This window comes from Calonectris borealis, chromosome 14 (assembly GCF_964195595.1).
Source record: "Calonectris borealis chromosome 14, bCalBor7.hap1.2, whole genome shotgun sequence".
In the NCBI taxonomy this organism is placed as follows: domain Eukaryota; kingdom Metazoa; phylum Chordata; class Aves; order Procellariiformes; family Procellariidae; genus Calonectris; species Calonectris borealis.
Genome location: NC_134325.1, coordinates 13,779,796 through 13,806,366, shown reverse-complemented (window position 1 = coordinate 13,806,366; position 26,571 = coordinate 13,779,796). Strand labels below are relative to the sequence as shown.

At 42.9% G+C, this 26,571-nt stretch overlaps 1 protein-coding gene across 3 annotated transcripts; it reads left to right on the top strand.

The window, feature by feature from the left end:
* The first annotated feature begins 3,415 nt into the window (after window positions 1-3,415).
* ARL14EP (ARF like GTPase 14 effector protein) lies at window positions 3,416-14,090 on the top strand. Of its 3 annotated transcripts, none has more exons than XM_075163275.1 (5): window positions 3,423-3,589; window positions 7,572-8,078; window positions 9,101-9,231; window positions 10,691-10,914; window positions 12,243-14,090. In XM_075163275.1, the coding sequence occupies exons 2-5, from the start codon at window positions 7,656-7,658 to the stop codon at window positions 12,383-12,385; spliced, it is 921 nt and encodes a 306-aa protein (XP_075019376.1). In that variant the 5' UTR covers window positions 3,423-3,589; window positions 7,572-7,655; the 3' UTR covers window positions 12,386-14,090. The 3 variants fall into 3 exon arrangements, with proteins under 3 accessions (XP_075019378.1, XP_075019376.1, XP_075019377.1); XM_075163276.1 differs by lacking the exon at window positions 3,423-3,589 and adding an exon at window positions 6,877-7,334; XM_075163277.1 differs by lacking the exon at window positions 12,243-14,090 and having other exon boundaries at window positions 3,416-3,589; window positions 10,691-12,219.
* The last annotated feature ends 12,481 nt before the right edge of the window (window positions 14,091-26,571 follow it).

Sequence of the window (26,571 nt, the reverse complement as noted above, 5' to 3'; positions counted from 1 at the left end):
TGACTGAGGGAGCACTCAATCCCCTCATCCAGATCATTGATAAAGATATTGAACAAGATCGGCCCCAAAACTGAGCCCTGGGGAACACCGCTCGTGACCGGCCACCAACTGGATTTAACTCTGTTCACCACAACTCTCTGGGCTCAGCCGTCCAGCCAGTTTTTTACCCAGCGAAGAGTGTACCTTTTTAAGCCATGAGCCACATATGAGAATATTTTTACAGCATCTAGTCTAGCTCATGATCCTGTACCTTTCATCTTCCGTTTCTAGAATCCTTTTACTCTAAACCCCAAACTTCTCCCTCCTTAAGGCACAATTCCACTTACATAGATAAAAGCTAATACAATCAACCAAAACCAGTCTAAATCCAGGGATGGTGGACTTCTTACAAGTTAACACCCGGATAACCCAAAATCTGTCTCTAGCCCTATACAATCAGCCTCACAGATTGACACTAACACTGAAAAAGTGAATACACACACTTCACTGCTCCTCCTGTATTTATTTAATAGAAATTGATGTCACAACCTGTATCTCAAATATCTCCTCTCATGAATTATTCCCCTTCATTAATTCCACACATTTCATCCTAAGCAGTACAAGTCAGCAGAGGAAGCCTTACTGAAGCCTCCTTGAATGATGGCCCTTCGCAGTCTCTCTGTCATCATTGAGCCAATGTATGACTTAAGCAATATATATGGAATTTATAATGGCTTTCTTTAATGGTCAGATGGAGAAACAGAAAATGGCACGGCCTACATGCTGTTACTGTCACATTATGATTAAAGCTTTATATTCCTGTGCTTTAGAATCCTGGGTATGTCCTGAAGCAAGTATAAAATTATTTCTCACCTCCATAGGCTTTTAATTATTTTCAGACAACTATTCCACCAATTCTTCAACATTCTTGCAAAAAGCTAGATGAAAAGACATCCTGATTTACAGTCTTGCATTTTAAAAGGATACAGACAATTTCAGAACCATATTTCTACCTGAAAATATCCTTTTGCTGATCCCTTCACCAGTACTGACAAAGGCTACTGTGAACAACAGACTGCAAGAGAAAACTCCTCTCTTTGCTGCTTTGGATCTTTTGTGCTGTTTCTAACATTTGTGCCCAGTTGGCTTCAGTACTTCATTATGCTAAGATTTTTTTTCCAATGGCAAAAAATAGCAGAGCCATAAAAAACTACTGCTAGGCCTTAAGAAAGTTGTGTATGTTTAACTTCTTTAGCTTAAATTGGCTACATATTTCCAGCCAGTTGTTTTGCCCTTTAAGGCAAATTTAGTTTCTTTTAGGCTTGGCTAGTATTTGCCAAATCCAAGATTCTGACATAGCTTCAGCTTAAGAATGCTTCCAATGAAACCAGGCCCAAAAGCTGTTTGAATCACAACTTCAACCACCTAGATCTACCCCCAAATATTTATGGTGAATCCAGACTGGCTTCTATTGCACTAATCACTACCCTAGCTCAGTCCCAAAATCGCTTGTTTAGAAAGAGGTGTCAGCTACCCATCATACTACCCACCAGCTGCATCAAGCCCCAAGTAATGACTATGATATACTCACTATTCTGTTACTAATACTAGTTTCTATGGCTCATTAAAATTATTTTTTTAGGTTCATGCCATGCCGTTCTGTATTTGCTCTAATTCAGGTTTCTTACTATTACCATCCACTGAAAATCTGCTGGAAAGCCAGTTAGTAATTATTTAGTTATAAATGATTGGGGAGGGAGACTTAAGCCTCTAGCGTGACTAACTGGGTGGCTTTAATTTGTTACTAATATTATCGGGCTGCGATATACTGATATACTATGGGCAATAGTGGGCAGAAACATATAGTAGATGATCTCACTCATCTTTTCTGTCTCATTGTGTCATAACTCAGCAATACGCAGTTATTGTGCAGGAGAGGAGCAACACAGGCAGAGCAGCCCAGTGCCTAGTAAGTCTGCATGTCACATCTCATTTATGAGAAGGGCAACGTTTTCAAACAGCTATCCTGCCTTTGAAGAGGTTTGGAAAGAACAGTCACATCCTCTAAAAAATTCTGCGTTGAATCCAGTCCGGAAAGAGAGCAAGCCAACAGAAATAGAAGAAAAATACTCTCATCCAGCACTTTTTTTCTTGTAAACTCCAAAATTCTAAACAGAAATAGATAAACCAACAAAAAACTTTCTATAGGCATAAGTGGTAATTTAAGGCTTTCTTTTAGATATCACTAACTTCATTACAATTTGAAATCAGCATCAGTATCAGTATTATAAACTTAAGACACTTATTAGGACACCTGTGTTCTATTTATGATCATTCAAAAAAAACTCCAGTTAGGGTATGTTGTCACTATCTAGCTGTAAAACAAACAAATAATAGTGAAAATTTCATACCTCCTCCCTAGAAAGATCCATCATCCTGAAAACATTATAGAATTAAAAAAAAAAACAAATAACAGACTTTTGGGAGACATTCTAGTGACCAAGAAACTGTTTTGGTTTGGGTTTTTTGACCTAAATGAAGCAAGAGATTTTCAAGATTTTTATTTAAAATAAGTAACAGCTTCAGTAAGACTGATTTCGGGGCGGGGGGGGGGGGGAAGGGGAGGGAGGTAATAGTGTCGCGAGGAACCTGGGGAAAAAAAATATGATTGACTCCCCGAGAGTGCCCTAGTCTGGTAACACTGAAAGCTTTCCCTATTTTAATTAGCTAGATTCCTCATTAGGTATCCAGCAGCACCCCTGGCTGGTAAGGGGTGCGGGGGCAGCGTGCTGGGCCTCCGCCGGCCCCTGCAGCCGCAGCGGCGGGAGGGCGGCCGGGCGGCGGCGCTGCCAGCGGGGCACAGCCCCTTGTCTCACCGACTCTCGTCGGGGGGGGAGAGGGGCCTGCACGGCTTCAACTCCGACTTGAAGCCCGACTGCCTTCCAACGCCCTCGCCAGTCCCGACACACGGAGCAGGCGCTGCGTCCGGTGCGTTTCACTCGCACCCGGCCCTTCGCGACGAGCGAAGCAGCCCCTGCTATCACCGTCCCCGGCCCTCCTCCCCCAGCGCCAGTCGAGCACGGCCGCGCTTCCTTCCTCATCCCCCAGCCGCGACCCCGGCCAGCCTGCCGCACCCCGGCCGCCGCCTTCCCAGCCCCATCCGTGCCCAGCAGCGGCGACGCTGCAGATGAGCGCCCCCTCGCCAGGCTGTGCCCACCCCACCCCACCACTACCGCGAACCGTCCCCCCGCGGTACGGGCACCGCCGCCCCGGGCCCGGGCTGCCTCAGCCCGCCCGCGCTCCCCTCACGCCGCCTCCGCGGGCAGCGCATGCGCACCGCGAGCCGCGCCGCGCGCCACGGCACGTCATGCCGCGCACGAAACCACCCGGCACGAGCCCACGCTTTGCCACGTGACCTGCACACTCCCTCCCCGCCGCTTCCTCCGTAGCGACCGCCGTTCCCCATCCGCAGCCGGAAGTGCCGCTCCGGGCCGCTCGGCGGTTCTGCTGCTCTATGGTGAGCCGGAGGTCGGGCGGGGTGAGGGGCGGTCGCCGCCGTCGCTGGGGGAACGCGGAAGCCGGGTCCCGGCGGAAGAAAGTCCACGGCAAGGTACTGGGGTAGCCTCCCGCCCGAGGGGCAGCGGGAGCGGCGGTGCGAGGCGAAGGGCCGCGCCGAGCGGCCGTGGGCAGGGGAGCCGGGCCGCGGCGGCACCGTGCCAGGCCCCGCGGAGCGGCCGGGCCGCGCCCGGGCTGCAGAGAGCCCTTCCCAGCGGCGCCCAGCCGCCTCGATCGCGGGCAGGCCCGCGGCTCACCCGCCGCCCAGCCGGACTCAAGCTGGCCTCTCAGGCCGGCAAAAGCAAGCGGGCAGGCGGGCTTTCCTCTGGACTGAGGCACGGCTCTCAAGGCGCAGCCCCGGCTAGGGGCTGTCACCGTTTGGGCGAGGGTCTGCCGTGCAGCTGCTGAACATCCAGCATAGCGTATTCAGACAGGGGCTCACATCTGCAGTTTCAGGACTGTTCTTTCCCTTCGACTTCTTACAACCCAGCGCTGCCAGTCTAAACTGTAGTTTCCTCCATCCTTTGTTTCTACCTGCAGCAAGAATCTAGAAAACCCTTGCTGAATATCTGCTAGCGTGGCAGACTTACTGTGCAGATCCTCATTGCGGTCTTCTGCTTTATGTTATTGTGTTTGGTGCAGTAAACACTAATTCATGATTTCACAGGTGTGAATACAAGCCTTCATTTAAGTATTTGGTTTTTGAAGCTCTCTCCTATTTCCACCAAAGAGAAATCACAGGCAAAAAGATGTGTACTCCACCCAGCGGGAGGAGGGAAGAAACGCCTCCGAAGCTTCAACCAGGAATTCTTACAAATTAAGTGGATATGTAACTTATGTCACCAGCACACTATCATTTGAACAAACTATGGTGATACACTTGATCTGCTTTCCCTCTGTTTAATATAGTGTTATTTCAGGTAGCATAGTCATCTGTCAAAACAGATGCCTGCCAAAGATAGCAGTGTAACAATAATTTTCTGTTTTATAGAAAATAAGTTATTTTTTAATTAAACATCTTCCAAGAGTCCTGACTTCTAATGCATCTGCAAATTTTGAAAATTCAGATCATCAGTCTTATGTTGACCTAGGGTGCTTCCTCATCTACACACACCCCCCACCTGTCTCAGCAGGAATCAGTCAGAAGTACACTTTTTAGCATTTGAAGCAAGCTTGGTGCAGAGCCTTCAACAGACTTCTTTGAATCGAGTTATTTGGTAGCAGCTAAATTGCTGTCAAAATGTTAACTCAGCTGCAGTGAGCTGTGATCATACAGTTCCAGTTACCTTAGTTTGAAAGACAAGCTTTGTGCACCTAATAAAACGAAGATTAGTTCTGGGTATAGCTGGTTAACTAAGATGGTAAAGTTTGACAGATGGTCTTTAAAAGAGAGACAAAAAAAAAAAATCATTCAAAGGCACGAAAACTACATAAATAGGCAAAGGCACTGGAACTTTTATGTAGTAAAACTTTGCAAAGCACTCAAGTGCTCAGTAGGCACTGAGAATAAGAATTTTTAAAACTTCATTAATATCTACACTTTACTCCTTACTTGTATTATTAAGCGCAGATCTGAAGAGCTGTGCAGGGTCAAAACTTCAGGAGAGTTCTTAGTTAACTTAGAATACAGAAATTTCAGTGAAGAAGAATTCAGATAGCCTAGCAATTTAGGACTAGACTAGTTCTAGTTCTTAAAATACAGGATTTAGGTTTTGACCTGAGAAATCAGTGTTAAGTATTAGAATACTTGAGTCTTTCTATTTTCAGGTAACTTGCAAAAAACAGGACCAAGTTTGCTTTATTTTCAGAATGAAATACACACCCTTTTTTGCAAACTCGGGTGTTTATAACATCGTGTCTCTACATTCAGGACTCTATTATTCTTGCTTAACTTAAATGTGAAAGCTGGAGCATTCTTAACAATAAGCTGAGAAAACTTGTTTAAAAATAATTGTTCAGTTATACTCAGTTCTTTCTTGAATCAGGTACAAAATTATCCTTTAAAACAAGTTTACTGGCCTGAGTATAGCCCAGCATATAATTTATATTTGGATCAGTTCAATCACTAGACAATAGCGTGTCCTATGCAAGACCTTTAAATTACTGTGCATATGGTTTAATATTTAGAAATGTGTTGTGTAGTTGCTTCAGATATACACATCTATTTCAGAAAAACTAAAGTATTACAATCAAGAGGATTTCTGCTGCAAAAATGCTCCAGGTGTGGCTTTTCAGAGTAACTTTAAAAAAGCCTATTAACTTCTCATTGCTCTCTGTTAAACTTCTGCACTTCTGTGTTCATATTTCTATATATTGCATAAACTTACACATTTCATGTCATTAGGTTGTGTGTGATGCTATTTGCTTCATTTCCATTATACAATTGGCTGATACTTTTATTGATTAAAAAAGCCATATTACCCTGTTCAGTGGTTAGCACAAATAACTATGTTGTGGTTTCACCCCAACCAGCACCTAGCACGATACAGCCGCTCACTCACTCCCCCCTAGAGGGATGGGAGGGACGATAGGAAGGGTAAAAACGAGAAAGAAACTTGTGAGTTGAGATAAAGACAGTTTAATAATTAAAAAGACTGTTTTAAAAAAAAATTGTAAGGAAAAGAAAAAAAAACAACAGAGCAGAGAGGAAAACAAAACCCAAGAAAAACAAGCAATGCAGATGAAAACAATTGCTCACCACCAACCAACCGATGCCCAGCCAGTCCCCGAGCAGCAGCCCCCCTGCCAACCTCCCCCCCAGTTTTATTGCTGAGCATGACATCATATGGTATGGGATATCCCTTTGGTCAGCTGGGGTCAGCTGTCCTGGCTGTGTCCCCCCCCAGCTTCTTGTGCACCCCCAGCCTACTCGCCAACAGGGCAGTTTGAGGAGCAGAAAAGGACTTGACACTGTGTAAGCACTGCTCAGCAGTAACTAAAACAGCAGCATGTTATCAACATTACTTTCAGTACAAATTCAAAACACAGCCCCATACAAGCTACTATGAAGAAATTTAACTTTATTCCAGCCAAAACCAGTATGCTTTTTAATTTGTCTGATTTTGTCTTTGCAGAGTAGCATGTAGGTGAACATTAAGGTCCCAGTTAGGTTGTATTCATTGTAATTAAGGTTCTCAGAGGTTTTGAAAGCAAATGAATTCCTTTCTTTCGGTAGAAATTTGTCCTTTATGTTGCAGTAGAAAATAGTGCAAGATGGGCTCAGGCTCTGATGTTTCAGGGCCAGCACTGGATTTGCAACAAACTTTGGCATGGGTATGAGACCCATGCAGTAGCTAGCTTTGCATTTGGTAACTGTATTGGTGTTTAACTTTAAATAACTGCCCAAAATTTACATCAAACAAACGTGGCACTCAGTTGGAGAGAGCTGCACGCGAAGGCCACATGGCGACAACTGCACACATCTGGAACCACCGATCTTTGTGTATATCACAGGCTGTTTCTTGAAAAGGCATAGGTTGATGCTGTGTGTGTTGACTTGCACCTGGTGTACATGGGAAGAGCACCCAGGAAAGCACTGTTGGATGTGAATTGCTAATTGACATCAGACAGCCTGTGCAGCCTACCTTCAGCAGCTTTTTTTCCTAGAAACTACTTGGAAACAGGATGGCTGAATTGTTTAGCCATCAGCAGTCTCTTCCTGTGGGCCATCGTCGCAGCTGGTCTTGACTAGCAGGGATGATGCCAGGAGAGAGGGCCCCCAGGAAACTTGTGACCGGAGCAGGCTGCTGTCTGAACAATTCATCCACCTCGTACCTTGCTCCCGGATTGCTTTTGAGAAAGTAATGCTACTAAACATTTTTAATTGATACTTATTATAGCTGGGAAAAAATGCCTCTGAAAGGACTATAAGATGCATGGTTTAATTCCAGAATTAAATTCAGTGTATTTTTAGTCTTGCCTAAACTAGAAGGCTATAATTTCCTTACATGTTTTTTAAGTTACTTAAACCTAGTCTGTCAAGCTTACAGCTAAACGTTTGCAGCACAAATCTGATTGATTTTAATGCTTTTTTCTAGGGTGATCTTCATAGAAACTACTAAAGACTTCAAAGAACTCATTTGAGGCAAAGTAAGTGAAAGAAATTGTTCTGATAAAGTGAAATGGATCCTTGTTCAGTTGGAGTTCAGCTTCAAGCTACCAATGAATGCCATAAGACCTATTATATCCGTCACACTGGCTTCAAGACTAAGCAAGATCTATCTTCGTCTGACCTACTGTTACTTCAGCTTAGGACTGGAATAACCCTTTCAGAGAACAATACAATCTGCTTCCACCATGCAAAAATTTACATTGAAAGATTTGAAGACTTACAAAAATCATGTTGTGATCCCTTTAATATACATAGAAAACTATCAAAGAAAAACCTACGTGCAATTGACTTAGATGATGCAACTTTTCTAAGTGCCAAGTTTGGAAGACAGTTTGTACCTGGTTGGAAGCTTTGTCCCAAGTGTATGCAGATAATAAACGGAAGCGTGGATGTTGAATCCGAAGATCGCCAAAGAAGAAAACTTGATTCAGACGTATGTATATGGATCAGTTTTCCCACCCCCCCCAAGTTCTGCAAGCTATTGGAATTGGGCTTCATAAGTCCTACATAAAGAAATTAAGTTTTTTAATAGAAATATGAAAGGGTGTAGTCTTTTAGATGTGTGGGAGTTTACTGTGTTTAAACCTTTATTTGGAGGACCTTAAAAAAATTCTCTTCCCTAATTAAATATTATGGCCTTTTAAATTCAAATGATTGTGTGTACTAGGGTGACTTACAACTCGTAAGTTTATGTAAATACCAGACTGCTGCTGGTATTTTAAGCTGTTACTCAAGCCTTAGAAAAAACAAGCTCGTGTGCTTAAAACTGAACACTGCAAAGGTTGCTTCTAAGGATGTTGAGGTAAACTTCCTTTTTAGTCTCTTCAGTTTTTTTAAAAAAAAAAACCACTTTCTTTAGCAATTCATTACCAAGTGAACATGCATTCAGGTGAATTAAGTGTAATCTTGTTATGGTGTCTGACCTGTGAAGGCCATGACGTTTGTTCAGGGGCAGTAATGAACTGGTGTGGGAGGATAGTGCTTTAAGTGCTGAGTTTGGAATACAGCTTATAGATTGTTGGATGCATTGTTCAAGATGTATGCAGATAATCAGTAGAAGTGTGGGCAACCAAATCGGCAAGTGCTCATCCGTATATGCCCTGTAGCAAAGCGGAATTGCTTCCAGGAGCTGTTGTCCCTCTCAGCCCGGGGGCTGTTGCCCAACTGTATTTTTCAATTACATGTCAGTATGATTAGGAGACTGACTGGGGGTGACATTTGAAAGCATTGATTAAAACTGCTACTATAAATCTTGTATTGTTGGGTTTTGAGACTGGTACAGTTCTCCAGTATAAAAATTTTAAGACTTAAGTTTTTTTCTCCTGGGAAATCCAGTCCTTAGAGTTGAGCTCAATAATTTGCCTAAGTTATTACAATATCCTGGCTTGACCAGATATTTTCTTATGAATTTATATTTGTATTTGTAATTAAATGAGATTTTCTGTCTTTGTTCAGGGGCGTACAGCTAAGGCTTTAAAGTCTTTACAGTTTGCTAATCCAGGACGACAGACTGAATTCACTCCTGAGACCAGTAAAAGGGAAAAAAGAAGGCTGCAAACAAAAAATGCATCGTTTAATTCAGACAGGTGAGCTGTTTCCTGTATTTGCGTTATCTTTAACTTTCAGTTCAAAACAAAATAACCTTAATGGTCAGTGTCCCTGTAACGCTATAGCATTTTCTATGTGGATGTTTGCATGTTTATAGATTGCTTTTTTGTTTTTGAGGATGTTAAAGCTTACTCTCATTACCGAGATAAACAAAACAAAAGTGTTAGCATACCGTCCATATTTCAGGCAATTGGAAATACAAACATAAGGCATGACAATACTACACAGATCATAGATGGAGCTATTAATTTATGCATAAACTAAAATTCTATAATAGGCTAAATTTGAATCCAGTAAGATCAAATAGACTACACTTAAAATATTGGAGTTGTCATCTTTCAATAAACTCAGTAATTACACTTTTAAACAAAAGTGTGCAAGTTAGGACCTTACCTTCCTTTTTTTAAAAGGAAGTTAGTGTCCAAATTGGACAATACTAGATAACAAATTACAACCTTCTAATGTGACTGATTTTAAAATCATGCTTTCTATAGAGGACAGGTATATGCAGCTGAATTTTGTTTGTCATTTTCCACCAAAAGGACAAGACTGAATTGGTCCAAACTAATAGGAGAGTGGTAGAAGTCCCAGCTTTAACTAGTCATACAATATTTCTTAAAACATGCAAGAAAGATCACATTAATCACTTTTCCCTGCTTTCCACCTAAGTTTAACTTTACAAGGCAGAAACAGACACTAGATGTGCTGTTCACAAACCTTTTCCCCTCCATTTGTTTCTTCTACTCAGTTTGGGCACAAGTTGCAACCAGGGAAATTTTGATGAGATGTTTACAAAACGTTCTCTATGTATGTAGTAAAACACTGGATCAAAAGTGTCGTGGCATCTCTGACATTAGAGCTATTCAGAACTCAACTAGATGCAGCCCTAAGCAACCTAATTTGAGTTGACCTGGCTTTGAACAGAGGGTCAGACAAGGTGATCTTCCAGAGGTCCCTTCCAAACAGAGTTTTTCAGTGATTCTGCAGTTTAACAGAACTGTTACAGAGATGGGTAATGATAAAAGCATAAAAGTACTTTTAAATTAGGATGTGCGCACCCTAAATGATTCTACATGACCTCCTTTGAATTACAGCTATACATTACAAAAGTAAATTAATGGAGCATTTCACATCATCTGAAAGGTAATCTGAAGTTTACATCATATAACTAAGAATATTCATAAGTGGTTGAATAAGTGTGCTATTGAAGAATTAAAAACTTTCCGTTCTTGAAATTATTTCAAAAGCACTATAGTGGAGATACAATTAGGACTGAGAAATGTTGTCAAATACAGTAACATATGTATATCTTTTAATTTAAGAGTGTTAAAACGAACACCTGAAGAAAGTAAACTTCTGTCCACAACTATTAGCAGCTTAGCATCAAAATAGGTGGATTTTTTAACGTGGAAATAACTGTTGTTTTTCATTATACAGGCAAGTTATACCAGCCAAGAGCAAAGTCTACGATAGCCAGGGACTACTACTTTACAGTGGCATGGACCTCTGTGATTGTCTGGATGAAGACTGCCTGGGATGTTTCTATGCTTGCCCCAAGTGTGGCTCCAACAAGTGTGGAGCTGAATGTCGCTGTGACCGCAAGTGGCTATATGAGCAGATCGAGATAGAAGGAGGAGAAATAATTAGAAATAAGCATGTTGGTTAGTGTATATGCGCATTGTTTATCCTGAGTATGTATTCCATGCTTTGATTAAACACAGCACATTCATCATTTAGTGGTTTAATGAAAGCCAGTGGAATTTATCACAGTCCACATGATTGATGTGCTCACTTCCACATTCATTTTCAGTACGATTATGGAAATATTCTTAATCATACTACTGTCTTTTCACACTTCATTCTACCTTGTACTCAGTCTTGTTAGTCATCCAAGTAAGTTCTCATTGAACAGCCTTTCACTGTATTTAAGTTTATACGAAGTGCTAAGTTTTCACGTGACATGCCCTGAGCTATTCACCATCGTTTCATATACTGTTTTGTAGAGTGTACCATCTCCACCTATCCCTCATTTTTCCTTCTCTAGTTCAGGATCTCATGGTTTTGAATCTGTTTTATGTGAAACACAAAGTTCTTAGTGAATTTACATTCAGTGTTAATAAAGCGCTCTCCAGTATTAATAGTGAATGCTGTATCTTCTATATATTATCCCAGCTACATCTGATAAATTCAATCCTGTTCACTTGGATTCAAAGGCATTTAAGAGTTCAGATCCCATCCAAGTTACTGGGATTTGAGATCAAGTTAAACTTATGAATTCAAGCCTCACTGTTAAAGTGTTATTAAACTCTCAAGACGTTGGAAAAATATGTTAAAGTATTTAATTATGGTACTGTTTTGTTGATTTCTGTATAACACAATTGAAATAATTTTTCTGGTTTTGTTATCAGTCTGTAAACAGCCCTCTCCCCTTTTTTTGTTTTTGCTTGTTTTTAAGGTAAATGTTTACATGCAGCCAAAATGAATTTGAGTGTCTGTTCCCAAACTAAGAATATCCAGACTACAAAAAAAACAACCCAGTTGAATTGAAATTATGTTTGGTTGATGCAATATCTATCCTCAGAGCATTAAAATTTTACATTATAACAAGATTTATGGAAAAGATGTTTTATAATTGAAATCTTAGTAACATTAAGTGTTATTCCTTGGTATTTTTGTTGTGTTTTGGTTAAGTTTCCTACTTCTGTGATAGACTTGGAAGATCTGCATGTTTATTGGGTCACATTTATTCAAGAATACTGTTAACTCTTGATTTCTGAAGACTTAGTTGGTAAAGTTGTATAATCTTGCTATTTGTTTAGAATATTTTCTTTTCTGGTAAGCGTCATGATGGTTGCATCGCTAAAATCCAAAAGTTATGCTTTGAGTTGTACTGACATCTGCTGGTCCCAGGGAAGTGTAAGCATCAACTTATACCACCTTTTTATTAAATCTGCTACAAAATTAAACAGACTTTCCTTTTTTTGGTCAGAGCATTGGCTGTTCTTCCAATGGATGTCTCGCTCCTTGGCCTTGGATTCCAGCCACATTTATCACAAGAACCATCATGTGAGTTTATTTAGGGAGAGCAGCATGCTCTTTACACTCTTTTCCAGACAGCAACACCACAAATGAGTAATAGCTATGGCTTCCCTTACATGCAAATGGTGTTTAAAACATTTTACTTTGTTGACTACAGAGGATGCTTATCCTGACACAGCAATTAATCTTGTGTACTTGATCCATGTTTCGAACTGTTTCATCTCTTAAGCAACCTTTTGAATTGGATGAAAATATAAATATATACCTCCCTGAAAGTGAGAGGGAAAAAGCTGGTCCAATCTTATAATTTTTATGTGTTTATTATTTTTTAAATTAGACCAGAGTCAGCAGTACCCATTGTTAAAAAACTTAACAGGCTTCCAACTGTTTGATGAATGTAACTTATCACTTAAGTCCACAGTTAGACTTTGGATTCAGTAACTGTTAAAGCATTTCACTGAAGTGAAACTGAGTCTACCAGTGGCTTAAATTGCCCAGAGCATCCCATTAGAATGGGATCCTATTAGAGCTGTATTTCTGCTGCTCCACTAAGTCTCTGAAAAGTTAGTATATTCAGTCTCTCATTTTACAGATTCATTAGCAGTGAGTACTTTCCCAAATAAATCGCTCAAGTTGTTTCCTAGCCAAATACATAGGACTGCTGTTGGACTAAAAACCTGCGCTAAGTACTGAGTGCTGTTGATTGCTATAGAAACTACAGGAGACTTTGGGTTTTTTCCAGTAAAACAGGGCTTTTTGGTGCCGGTTGTTCACATGTCCTGCTTACGTATTTAGGGCATTTCCATTTAGCTGGATTTCCTTAACATGCCTAGGTTGTAGCATGATACTAAGTTCAATAGTATGTTTTTATACACTTCCATGTACCCCTCATCTATTTTTCTGTTAAAAGATATTGTTGCAAGTCAAACTTTACCATCTTGCTAGATTTAAAATGCTTACGGCTATGAATTTCTCCCATTTTTTTCTGTATGTTTTTAAAAACACCACACAAACTTATCCCATCAGCATAATACACAAGCTATTTTATCATCATCTAAAAGTGATTGCATATTGTTCCCAATAGCATATATAGTTCCCCATCTTTCAGAATTACTCTACAAGTAAGCCTGTTAAACAGTCTGTTCTTTTAATATAGCCAAAGGAAACAACTACTTTCCGTAAAAGCCAAAGTTCATAAACCAGGTATAATGACCACTTTAAACTCTGCATGCATTAAAGCGAAAAGCCAACTGCAGATATACCCCAGTTACCACGTTAAAACTTGCCTTTTGATATTAATTGCAAAAATTGATGCCTAGACAAAGTTTACATATTCAAAAGACAAATCAATGACAATAATCTGTTTTATGAGTAATACATATCCCGTGGATCAATTTGAGTTTATTGAACAGAAGCTCCAGATTTGTGATCTCTTAAGTACAGTGTTAAGTACTGTTTTGGTTTCTTTCTGACACAGAGCAAAATTCACATCAAGTTTAGAACATGGTCAAATTTAACATCTTCTGAAGTCAGTGAAAGTTCTTCTGTGGACCTTTGTGAGAGTTACCACAGAACTCTGGGGTCATATCTGAGACAGAATGTGTCCTTTTTTTCTGTCCCTCCTTAGTGGAGTTGAAAGTTTCAAACTGATGAAATGTGCCCTGGAGTGCTTTAAATAACGATTGTAAATACTCAAATAATAATATAGTACAGTCAAGTGATTAACTCAGAGAAAGTGTTATATTAATGTTTTTGGCATCTATGCTACTAAAAGGCATTTATCTTTGGGAGATGCATTATAACCTTATAACCTATATCCTTAGGCACAGCATGAATTTGGTTTTCTTTTAATCAATTAAGTTCATAACTCTTAGAAACTAACGTAAGGAGACTCCAGCTTTTGAATCTCTTGGCTGACCATTCAAGACATCAGAAACAGCAGGAAGTGGACAGACCTACACAAAAAGCATGATTTTATAAATCCAGAAGTCAGAATTAAAGCCTCAAAGGGAAGAAAACTGAGATAAGGTGGCTAAATTCTTTTTTTTCTGATTTTAGACCTGTTTTAATGTTCTTTTTAGCCTTTTTGTATAGGTGCTTCCTATATTAGCCAGAATGGACCAATACATAATTGCACGAGAGCACACACGGAAATCCTGTAGTGACATAACTACACAGAGGTTAAATGTTCCAGTGGACATCTGTCACTTGTTATGTGACAGAAACAGCTACAACTTGCTGGAATCAGCATTAAAGCCTTCAAGTTCTCCTAGTCTCATGAAGAAGCACAAACACAATTTCCAGTTTCAATTACTTTGTTTTCCTCTAAAATTAGAGTCACATTTTTGGTCATATTTGTGTCTTAATAAATGCAGATTTTTCAGCATTTTTTTAACAGATTTCTCAGTGGAAATATAGGATGTACAGACATGCAGCAGCTTGTCCCTCATGATCCAGATAATTTTCCCCAGTAATTCTTCAGCAAATATTCTTAAAGTTTTATTCACCTTTACACTGACTTCTAACCAGTCAATGTCATACTAATGACAACTTTGTTTAAACAGGCTAAACAGTTCTCTTCAACTTTAAGTTATACATGCTTTTAAATCCTACTAATAGTAGAGAAACAGTTTATTAAAAGGATTATATTTGTATTTAAATATCTTTAATTACAAGTTGCATCTAATATTTACCAATGTGGAAGCCGTAACCAGAACTATTCTTACATTCATTCACTGCAATTAGATTTCAAATTAACAGTTCTGCTCCAAGCACATACTAAAAAATATCGTAGGGATGTGAACGATTGCAATTAAACTGCCCAGTTCATTCTCAGGAGGGGTTTTGTTCGAAACTCATTATCCTGCTCTGAAAGAGGGGGTTTACATTTTAAAAGTTTCTCACACCCAGCAGAGGGCATCAGCTTACTGCAGACCTGACCGTGAGCGGCTCCTGGTGCACCCCTTCGAGACGCATCCCCAGTCTTCTGAGCAGAGGGGATTTCAGTATTGGGCAGATTCAGGAATCGAGCCCAAGGCGAGAGATGCGTTACTCACGTCTGTGAGGTTGAAATACAGCAGACTCAAGTGCAAGATTAGCACTTAAAAACTAAGAGAAATGGATTTTCTTTTTGGTCTTTATAAAAGCTTCTTACACACCCCCTTCCTCCAAATACCTTGCCAATTGTTAGTTCTTTAAGTAGAGATCAGCACAATTCTTTATAGATACATTTACAATTTACAGTGTTTGCTATGAAACCTTGGTTTAAAGCTTCTCCCTGAGGATTCCCTTAGAAATTCAGTATTAGGTAGCCAAGAAACCCACTTACAGCAGGGTCCTGCACTCATTAGCAAAACAGGAGACTCCGACATCCACAGGGGTGCCACTGCCAGTGTGCAATACGCAGCTGAAGAACTGCACGTGTCCTGCTTCCCAGACAAACAGATAAAACACTCTGACAGTATTTTACCAGAGTAGCTACAATAGTAAGCGGAAGGAGCCCAGCATAAGCTGTGGTAGGCCAGGGTGGGGAAAGACAAGAGGGGCAGCTGGGGATGGGAGAAGTTTCTCTGGGTCTCCTACTATTACTAAGCGGTGAGAAAATTGCCCTAATTCTTCGCTTCTTTCCCCAGTTTCTTTGGCAGTTCTTCACACGAACTCACCAGCAAATTAAATCTATATAGCACACTAAATGACTTGCCCTTCTAGGCTTTAGTCAGGGCAATATTAACAACTAGAGTGCAAGAAACTCAGTTCTCCATCTCGCCCATAGGTGACAGCGCTATCTGCTGTAACCTGAGAGTAAACTGTGATTTAGTGTCCATGCACAGCCCAACACTGCAACCAGAAGTAAAAGCAATTCTATTCTGTCATCTTATGATTTTCTCCTTGTTATTCTTCCATTTGCTCTTGCATTTTAATTGATAGCTCTACTACTTTAAAGTGTTCATTTTAGCTGCTGAATTAATACCATGAAGCAGACAACATTAATTTACATATTAAAAAAAAGACCAAAATAGTCCCAGCAAGCACCAGGTAAGTGTCCCAAGTGAGCCACTTACCAGAACCATCAGAACGTAAAAACTTCTCAGAGAGAAATCACTGTGATCCTACTCAATTCACAGTTCTTAAGGCCTCATAAGTCATCTAACAAACTGGAACTAAGGATCAAAGTATGTTCTCCAGAGCCCAACCCAGATACAGAAGAAACAAGCATCATAATCTAATGTATATATAAAGACTACAGAGCTATTCAATTAACACAGCTACTTTGCTTAGAGGTAGAAAATCAGATTTCACCGATTTTCAAAGTAAGTTTCTTAAATTCAGTATTGCTTGTTCTAGTTCACCCTTCCCAGGAGTACCTGATAATCCAGATGTATTCAAGAGATGAGTTTCTCCTCACTTCATTCTCTATTGCAAATTGCTAACACAAAAAAATCCCCCAAACAAGAAACAAACATAAAAATCCCCACCACCAAACCCCCGAGCCGCTCCTTCCCCTCTGTTTTATGAGGGGGTAGTGCTCTGGCAGGTGAATCCCTCGGCAGTTTCCAATCAGCTGGATCCTGCCAGCTGACTTCAATGTTGCTGCAACCTTTCTCCTGACAACCAGCTCTTCTTAATAGGTATTAATTAGAGTGATTATATTTCAGCTTAGTTTTCCGTTATTATCTTTGTGCTGCTTCCTGGGAGTTGCAGCTCAATCTCTAAGAAAAGAGAAAAATCAGAGTTATTACTCCGTTAAGCATTCCTGTGTAGTGTGCCTAACCTCGAGCCAGGCTCCTTAAATTGTGCAGCCTCCTCCGATCGTCACTGAGGGGGCCCCAAATCTCAGCTACGCTGTTCTATCGCGCCAGCTTGTCTGCGTACTTCACCGGCAATAGCAAGCTGTTCCGTCTCTGCGGTGAGCTCCCATGAACAGTCCTGCTGACCTCAGTGAAACTGCCGGGGGGTGAGCAGGCCACGCAAATAGATGGGTCCTGCACAAGCGCAAGGTGTCACGGTGAAGCGTGAAGCTGAGAGGACTGTTTGGAGGAAGGCACCGTCCACCCTCGCCTGTTATGTACGCTTTTGTACCGACACAGGAGCAGAGAGCTCACGATCTTAAGAAGCCGCTGTGGAAGGCAGCTACGGAGCACCCGTCGGTGTACGCCTAAAATCAAATCTCCTTTCGCTGCTGGGCTTCCAAAATAAAATGTTTGGGTAACCTTTACAGGATTGTGTCCTAAAGATGAGATCTGGAGAAGCCTAAAGTCCCTGTGAAATGTTAAGTGCCAAATGCCTGGATCTGGAACTAAATATTTGGGCTTCCCGTTGGAGTTCAGAGCCAGGCGTGGAGACGGGGACAAGGCAGCCGAACACAGAGGGGCAGAATAGATGACTTTTCATATGCTGTGTGTTGGATGTGGTCATAATAAATAGGCTGGGTAGAAAGCACAGAGTAATTAACTTACACTAATGAAAGTTGGTTGTATCTCTAGGCAAACGTAGAATTTTATTTTTCTCAAGAGAACATTTTCTTCCCACCGTTGTGTTTTGGGTTTGGTTTTGCTTTTATCAAAAAACCAGAAAGGCGCAATTTATCCAGCCTGTCCGTGCCAACTGCCTCTGCTTTACGACTCCCCTGTGTTAATTTCTTGCCTGTGAACTGCTGACTCCTTGAAGTAAAACATTGGGCTAGATCTGGTTTGGAGCAGATGAGAATGCAGAGCCACTGACAAAGGACATCCATCACAGGAACCGCTGCAGGAGGTGGCTGCAGTTTCTCCTCCTCCGGTGGGAGTGAACTGCAACACCCAGCTGTACAGGCACGCACCCCCATCCCAGCCCGGTACCTCCGTCCCAAACTGGGAAACGCGCTGAGCCACGGGTTTCCTCACCTACTGTCTGAGCACGTACTGATTCCTTCTTTTGAAGTAATATTTTTCCTCCAGAATGGCAGAACGTAACCCACTAACTTCGTACCTGTAATTTATTTAGTTTTTAATTTTTTTAATAATTAAATCAAATTTGGGGGCATAGTGCTCCAAATGGTCTGAGGCTGGTTCAGGTCCTGAACCCCAGCAGGTAGTTTTTACTTGGTCCAAATCTCGGTAAAGCTGTGTGTGTATAAGTGCGTATAGGACTGTATACGCAGTCGATCCGGCCAAACTAGTTGGAGCTCACCTCTCGGAAATACAAGGTGCAAATGTCCTGGTGTAAGTTGCCACTGACCAGAGTGGATTTGTTTGAATCTGCCCGAGAAGGAAGATGTAAAACCACTTTTCTACCTAAGCGGATGTTCTGTCCTGTAGGGTATGAGTAAAGGGGATCTGCGTTTCATTGACTTTTATTGGCCTTAACAATTATTCAGTAGTTAACGGGAAGGTTGGAAATTATCCTTCTGCATCTTCTGCTTCAATGGAATCTGAAAGGCCCATTCATCACTCAATTACAGCTGGTAGCTGGCTTGGTATTTTGATATTACCATGTGCAACAGCGAGGGCTCCTGGAGGAATGGAGCTGTAGCTCTTTCCCCCCTCTCCATCTCTCCTTTCCTCTGACGCCACTAATTTTGCAATTTTATTTTTTTTAAAGTGAATTTAAAACCCTTGCCTACCATCCAGCACTAGTTGATGATGCTTCTCACATGTCAGAAATTGCTACTGACATTTCAATTTTGCTTTATTTTTCCTCTTCCTTTGATAGTATTATAGAGAACATTTATATTTGAATAAAAAGCAAATAATGCATGTCAGAGTACGCATCAGGGAATGTCAAATTGTTTTTTTCCAATTACAACTCTATTTCAAATAGGGTAATGCAATTAAAGGATAATTACTAGAAGTGCAAAGCCAAGGTTATGATCAGAAATGGTTACCCTTTCACTTCCAAGTCCTGTCTTACTAAATAAAACGTTCCTGTGGGGCAAGTTACTCTGCATATCTGCAGGTATCCAGAAGCAACTAAATGTCTGGCACTAGGAGTAGAGTGGCTCTGTGTGTATAAACTGCCGTCTTAGGGAAAGGGGACAAATATAGGTGGCTTTATCACTGATCAATAATGGCATAAATTCACTTCAGGATATTGACAATATATTACTAGTGGTTTACGGGCAGTATCATACATGCTTTTAAACGGTAGTCATGGTAAACTGCGATTATTTTCTTAATGCTGAGCTGTAGTTTGATTTCTTCTTTCTTTGATAAACTATCATCAGCAACAAAATACAGAAGGAAAAAAAATAATTACAGAGTTCTCAATGCCTTGCTGGGTGGTTATTGTTTAGCACGGTGCTCCGGGGTAGGCACGCCGAGGACCGGGGCGGTTGCTCCCCAGCGGAAGGGACTCGGTGCGGCAGGCGAGCTGCGGCGTGGAGCCGTCCGGCCCCGCGGGGAAGCTCAGCCCACCGGCGAGGTGCAGCCATCTCCTGCTGCTCTGGATGGGTCCAGCTCTCTGCGCTCCTGCGATGCTCGCTGAGGGTCACAGGGGGTCTCTGAGGGTCTCTGGGGGTCACAGAGCCGTAGCCGTTAGGACTAGCCTAGAGAGGGGGTTCAGAGCATCCCCTCCCCTGCGGAGGGAGTTCCCCTCCGCGGTTTGGCTCTGTCATACGAGGAGCGTGGTGGTGAGTCAGAAGTTTTTGAAAGTTTAGGATTCCTTTTTCAGAGCTGCTTTCACCTCTACGGGGAGAAACGCGGCGTTGCTGTATCCCGGCTCATCTCGGGTCCGTTCGATGGGAGGCCGGCAACAGAAGAAGTCAAGCTGTGCGAACTACAGGGAGCTAAAAATGATTTTCTCATGACATGAGCATAGATCATTAACTAGCATGAAGCATTAATTAGCGTTGCCCTTTGTTAGCCCCCGTGTCACCGCCGGCGCATTTTTTCAGTTGGGCTCGGAGGAGACTAAAGGGAGATCTAAAAGCAGCCGATAACGATGGGAGGGGTAGTTATAAAGGTGAGGGCGCTTCAAAGTTTATTCAGTTAAAGTCATGGACTTGCACCCTTCAGAAGGCTGAAGCTGGTGAAAAATCTGCTTTTCTGCATGGCCTGTCCCCAGGAGCCGGCTGGGATAATGCTCCAGTGTCACAAACCATTAGTGAGGTTTTGCCAATCTGTTTTATTTAAGCGCATGAAATAAAACAGCAATCCTTTATTATTAGCTGCTTTATTTGACTGGTAATAGTGCCTAAAAGGGGCCGAGACTCCAATTTGCTCCGCTTTGAACCGCTATTTGCTGCGAGACCATATATTCTCATTTTCTACAAGAGTTTCAGTGGGACAGTGACTGAGTCTTGATCCCATTTTGTCTGTCTTGAACTTTTTTATGGAGGTGGCTGACAGGCAATGCAGACTAAATGCATGCTGCATAACGGGAGCAAGACTTGTTTTCGTAAATGTTCAAAATCAGTGACAACACTTGGGTGAAAAATGCGACGTTTGTGACGGAGCACGCCAGCTTTCCTCTGCTGCACCCACAAACTCGTGGCATCTTCTCAGCACCGGCTGCTGAGCTGCACACCTGAGAGAACCTTCGGGGGTTTTTTAACAACCGACCGCCTTTTTGTCACCGAGAATTCCTTTGGTGGCTACACGGTCTCTGGACAAAAAGAGAGAAACGTGGCAGGACGGCCAGGCAGGGACTGCTCCCGTGGGAGCTGGAGCTCTGCGAGTGACGGGGGGCTCAGGAGGGGCTGGCTGGGCCGAGGGGCTGGGGGGGCCAGGGTGCTCGGCAGGGCGCCGCGGTTAATCCCCTTCTGCTCCTCTAATGAGAAACCACAAGGTGAAGCCGAACACGTAGAGAATTTGTTTCGTAACATTACCATAAAATTAGCATCTAAACCAAGCCTATAATAATACTAAAAAATAATATTTATTTATAATATTCATTAAATAATAAATCAGTTTATTTCTAATGTCAGCCTTACTTCCAGGAGATTTATTCTGCCTGCATCCCGCTGCACCTGAGGCAGACAAAAAGCTCCTCCGTGTACAAACTAGGCGGATGGGGCAGAACAGCACACCGGGAAATCAGGATCCCTATGGAGCAAACAAACAGCGGAAGAGCAGCCGAGTTAAAGCGTTTCCCTCGTTCCCTGGAGATATGTCCTTATCTCAATAATTGGAGGAATAATAAATAAATAAATAAAATGCCTTATTTAGCCGTGGTGTTGTTGTTGGAGTCCTTTGTCTGTAGCAGAGTCAGGAAAAACTTTTGGATTGATCTGGAGCGCACAGCCCTATTTTCTATTAAAGCGTATTAATGCCAGGTTCTGTGCAATTAGTGAAAAGTCAATTCCCATTACTAGTTAACACTATTGAGTATCTGCTTTCTTTAATAAAAAGCTGTGTCCAGCATAAAGACGATAAATCGATAAGCAGCGGCTTTCTACATCTCTTCTGCCTCCTCCAAAAACGCAGCGAAAGCGCCGCAGTTGAGAAGGCAGGGCCGAGGCAGAAGAAGAGCTCCCTGCCCCCGGGAGCTGGCGTGCCTCTGCCCCCGCCTTCGCACAGCCCGCGGCTCCTGCCGAGACTCAGCTCTGCTTTGGAAAAGCCGTTGCTCGTTTCGAAGAGCTGTACACATCCACATGAAAATCTTTACATTCGTTCAGTGGCATCAAGGACCGGGTTGGCAGAAATCCTCCACGGAATGAAGTCTTCTTGCGTGGTTGAATCACCTATACGCCGTATGATCCAGCAGCTGCTGTAAGTGCCCGGCCAAACCTGGGACACACCTTGGAGGTGCCCAACAGCTCCTGCCAGCGGTGGCCAGGGTAGCCGGTGTCCGCTGGGGACAAGCCCCATCGACAGGGCAGCTAAGTAAGGCTGCAGAGCCATACCTCGCTCACGAAGAGCAACCGTTCATGCTTTAGCAAGGGAAGATCTGCAGTTCGCATACAGCTCTCGCCTGGTATTGCATATTCGCGATGTTAATTCCATAAGTAACAATTACTTTCTGGTAGAACTCCACCTCCCGTTGTAGGACGTGCAGTGCTTGTGCTGGAACAGCTCCTGGGGGCACGCACCTTTAACCTCAGGGGTCCACCAGGGCGGCCCCAGGTTTCATACTCGGTTTGACCACGCTCAGGGATCGCTGGGGCGGGCAGCTGAAGGTTGTGCTATCCTTACAGAGGAGCAGCAGAGAGAGACCTCCCCTAAGTACGCTTTCGTAATGCTGTCTCCTAGGGCAGATTTTTTTCATCGTTGTATATTTATTTCTATTCTCATTTGAAGGTACAGATATTCAGGCCAGTAATCAAGAGCCACCTGGGTTGCTCGCAGAACCCACAGCCCATGGGGCTTGATGAAACAACTTACGCTGTTCACACGAGGGGATGATGTCTGATCAAGTTTGGTCTTCTGCTTGGATGTGCGGTACGCGGGAAGGACTTGGGGCTGGTGGGACGCTGTCTTTCTGGTTGTAATGGAAAGAAATTGCATCCTACCACGATGGCAGAGATTTCTGACAGTGCGAGGAGCACCTGAATGCTGAAAATCAGGGAGAGGGGGCAGAGGTCTGTTTGGTGCCTTTTAAGCTTCTATGAGCAGGTTTCATGTCTTGTTAGCCCCCAATAAATGAGGAATATGATCAGAAATTAACAACAAAAATAACTAAAAAGGGATGAAAAAACGTGTCCTGGGTAAGAAAAATGAAAAGAAAAGAAGAATTGGGGGAAAAGTGAAAGAAGCTTCATTGGTCTGCTTCCGATAGCCGGGGTTCCCTTGGGTTAGTGTTGGTTTCCACCTGGGGCCCCTGGATCTGCAGGAACCCAAAGCCGCTCCTGGGAAGTGACCAAAAGCCGACGAAGACGCCTGTTGTCGGCAGCCTTTTATTTGTTAGTGGCACCTGCAGAACCAGGGGGAAGGGGAAGAGCTGGGGAGCAGAACAGATTAGAGAGTGCTAACGGAAAGAAAATGCATTTTCTTTCTTTAGAGACAAGCAAGGAGATAAAGCTGCTTTGCCTGTTTTAATGATCATTTGCCAAACATCTGAGCAGTTGAGTCTGAATGAATGTAGATGAAATTCAGACATAGACAAGACTATTTATAGAAACTTGATTTTTATAGAGACATGGGCAGTATTTTTTCCCAGAAGTATTACATTTTGGTTTAGCTGAGGAGCAGACATTATATTTTGCGATTTAATTACACGATTGTGACTAACACTTTGTTACAAATACTGAGCAGTGAAAATGGAAGCAAAACACAAGCTATCTGGTAGGCAAACATTTTCTTTTAAATTGTTGACTGAATTTGAATAATGAATAAATTGGAGGAAGTTGCAATCTGCTTATGGAAGTTCCAGAAAAAGAAAAAAGGAGCTAAGCTCATAAGGTAAATTATTAATGTTGGTATATTCGCTTTGCTCCAGTTATTTGTAACATAGGAAATGTGATTTGCCTGTGTATGTCATTTTAATATTAACTCAGTTGCCAGCTCAGATCTAAAATAATGAGACAGATCCAAGTCTCTCATTTCCAGAGAAGAATTTTTAATGCAAGTGAAATCAATACGGCAAAAGATTCTGCCCCAAGAAAGGCTAAAAACTGAGTGTAGCTGTCGTGCCTGAGGACAAGAGGTTTTAGACCCTCCCTTTTCTTCACCCGTGGTGTGACAGATGCCCACACAGACATCGGAGTTGGTCCGTTAGAGGATAAAGACGTGTGCTTTCACCTTCGAGTTCAAATGCCTGCTGTGAGCTTATCTGCAGTTTGATTAGGAGCAACTACAACAGTATAAACAAGAGTAAAAAACCACCACAGGCTTGAACACAGCTGCGCACAGCTGGCAGAGCCAGGGGCTGTGGGTAAGAGTTAACATCCCAGGTGGGACGTTGCGGGGCACCTGCATTTCAGCAGGAACGTTGCACAACTTCTCTTCTTTCCATTTATAGCTCTTCCTTATTATTAATAAATACAGATTTCCAGTCCCTTTTTTTACACTATCTATAAATATCTTCAATTATAACAAGTGCAGGAATAAAATTCTGTTAAAGGGAATTTTAAATTACAGCTACATTTTTAGATTTGAGCTTTTGGTTAATTTGGTTTCAGTGTTTCCCAGAAACGCTGTGATTTTAGTATTTGCAGCTGGTAACAGTGGGACAGCTCTGGGCTCTGAAGCCTTATATTTACACCCCAGCATAGACACAGACCCACTATCGCTGTTCAGGCTTTGCTTTGCCAATGCGTCTCAGCCCGAGAAGGACCGTCTCTGGGACCGAGAAGGTTGTTTGGAGCTTCACGGACCCATCCAAATCCAGGCAGAGGCAAAGCTGCTTTTGCGTATTGTTGAAGAATCATTGGCACTGAAAAAGGGACCATTTATCTCATTTACCGTCTGTGGTTTAATATCAGATGTACTAGCGATGCCCGTGAAAGCAACCACTGCGGAAGAGCAGGTGACCTCCCCCCAGGCCTTTGCCCACCGATTTAAGAGTGCTCAGAGCAAGTTCCCTCGTTTCAGCCTCCACTGGGCCCTAGTCACGACGCTGATCACGCAAGGGACGTGGCTGCGAGCCCACGTGCCGACTCGGGGGAGGCCACCGAAATACCATCCGAATGGCCACACCACTACCTGATGTACCGAGGCCGCAGTGGGGCTTGAGGCTGTACTGGGGCCATCGCCCGACTCACGTGAAGCCCCCGTGCTCCTTGTGCCACGGATCTCGATACCAACGTGCAAGCCAAGGTGCATTTAACTTCCTAATGCTGAGCTGTGAAATGCCGACGGTCTGAAAAGTCTTCAAGGCCATAGCAGTAGAGACGAGGAGAGGACCTAAATTTTGTTTAGATACCTAAAATGGGTCCTGTTGGTGTCTCCATATAAACTATCATTAAAATTGTCTTGGGGATGAAAGGGAAATGGCAGACTGGGGCTCATCTAGCTTTGAAGCTGCTTAAAACAAGGAGGGAACCCCCTCATTTTAAAGGGAGGGCAGAACTTCTTTTGAAGGACGTTCACCAGAAAGCTGGGGAGATCCCTCAAGAGAGCAGAGCTCTCCCTCTCCCCCATCTTCGCTGAGTCGCGCCTGGTGCGTTTGTATCGGACGGGGAAGACCGAACGCAGGCGGGCTGAGCTCCCCACGCCCCTGCCGAACAGCACCCGTGTGACTAGGAAGGGTCGTCATCCTTTCAGCCCTTCTGTGTTCAGCCCATTGAAGGAGAACTTGAGCCTCAGCGAGGTCAAGTTCACTTACGGTTTTTTCAGAGACCTCTGCAGGGCGGCCTCGCTCCGGGTGTGAATGAGCATAACGCACAAGGGAGGAAAATCTGGTCGTAAGAAAAGCTTGGACCTATCCCTAGTTATCGCAGGGACGACCCGGGCTTTTGGCTTTCGAGACACGGGAAATACGAAGCATCGAGTATGACCATGCACCTCGCTGTAGCCGGTTATTTTAGATTTTGAACCGGTGGCCTGCAGCTCTTTCTAGCATCATTTAAACATTAATTGCAATGTGGTCTCTTTCTAACAAAATCTGCAAATCTACATTTTAGAGGGCTGCTTCTCCTCATAGGGAAGGCAGAAAACAGTACAGCCTGCAGACTTGAGGTACTGGAAGTAATTTTTCAAAATGTAAAGCTTACTGCATTAAGCATTTCTATCAGCTGCAATGCAGTTGCTCCTCAACATAAGCCCCAGCCCGGTGGTTAGAATTTGCAGGGCTAAGCCATGCCGGTACGGTCTCGTGATGACTAATAGTGGCATGAGAATGAAGTATTACTCATCTGGCCCAAAATCTGCCCTCCCTGGGACACGTATGGCAGACACAATAGCAGGAGTTGGCCTTTTTTTTTGCGACTTGTTCAAAGCTTGTGCCAAGTCCCCTGGCAGGATCATCTACGGGCTTCAATGTGCAAAAACAAGTGTTGTCAGGCAAAATTTATGTCTAATTTTCATACTGCAGAAGGATAGCAGCTCGGGGTGGGGTTATGTCCAGATAAAAATGCCTCTTTATTTAATTCAAAGGGTGCTGGACCAGAGGTGCAATCACTGTGGAGTTTGGTCCAGCATCTCTCTCGTTTTTAGGACTGGCAGGGATGTACGGCTCCTACTGCCGCGGGGTGGATCCCGCTTTCAGACGGAGCTGATGTTGCCGAGTTGCCCTGCACAGAGGCCAGGAGTATGCTGGTTTCTTAAAGGCTTAGAAGCTTCCCCTCTTCTTATTTTCCACTGACTGATTCCGTATTCCCCAGAGGCTCCTTGTTAAGAGCACAGACCATTGCCAAAAATTAAAAATAAAAAGAAGAGGGGGGGGAGGAAAGGAGGGATGGAAATAAGAAGACATACCTGCAGCAG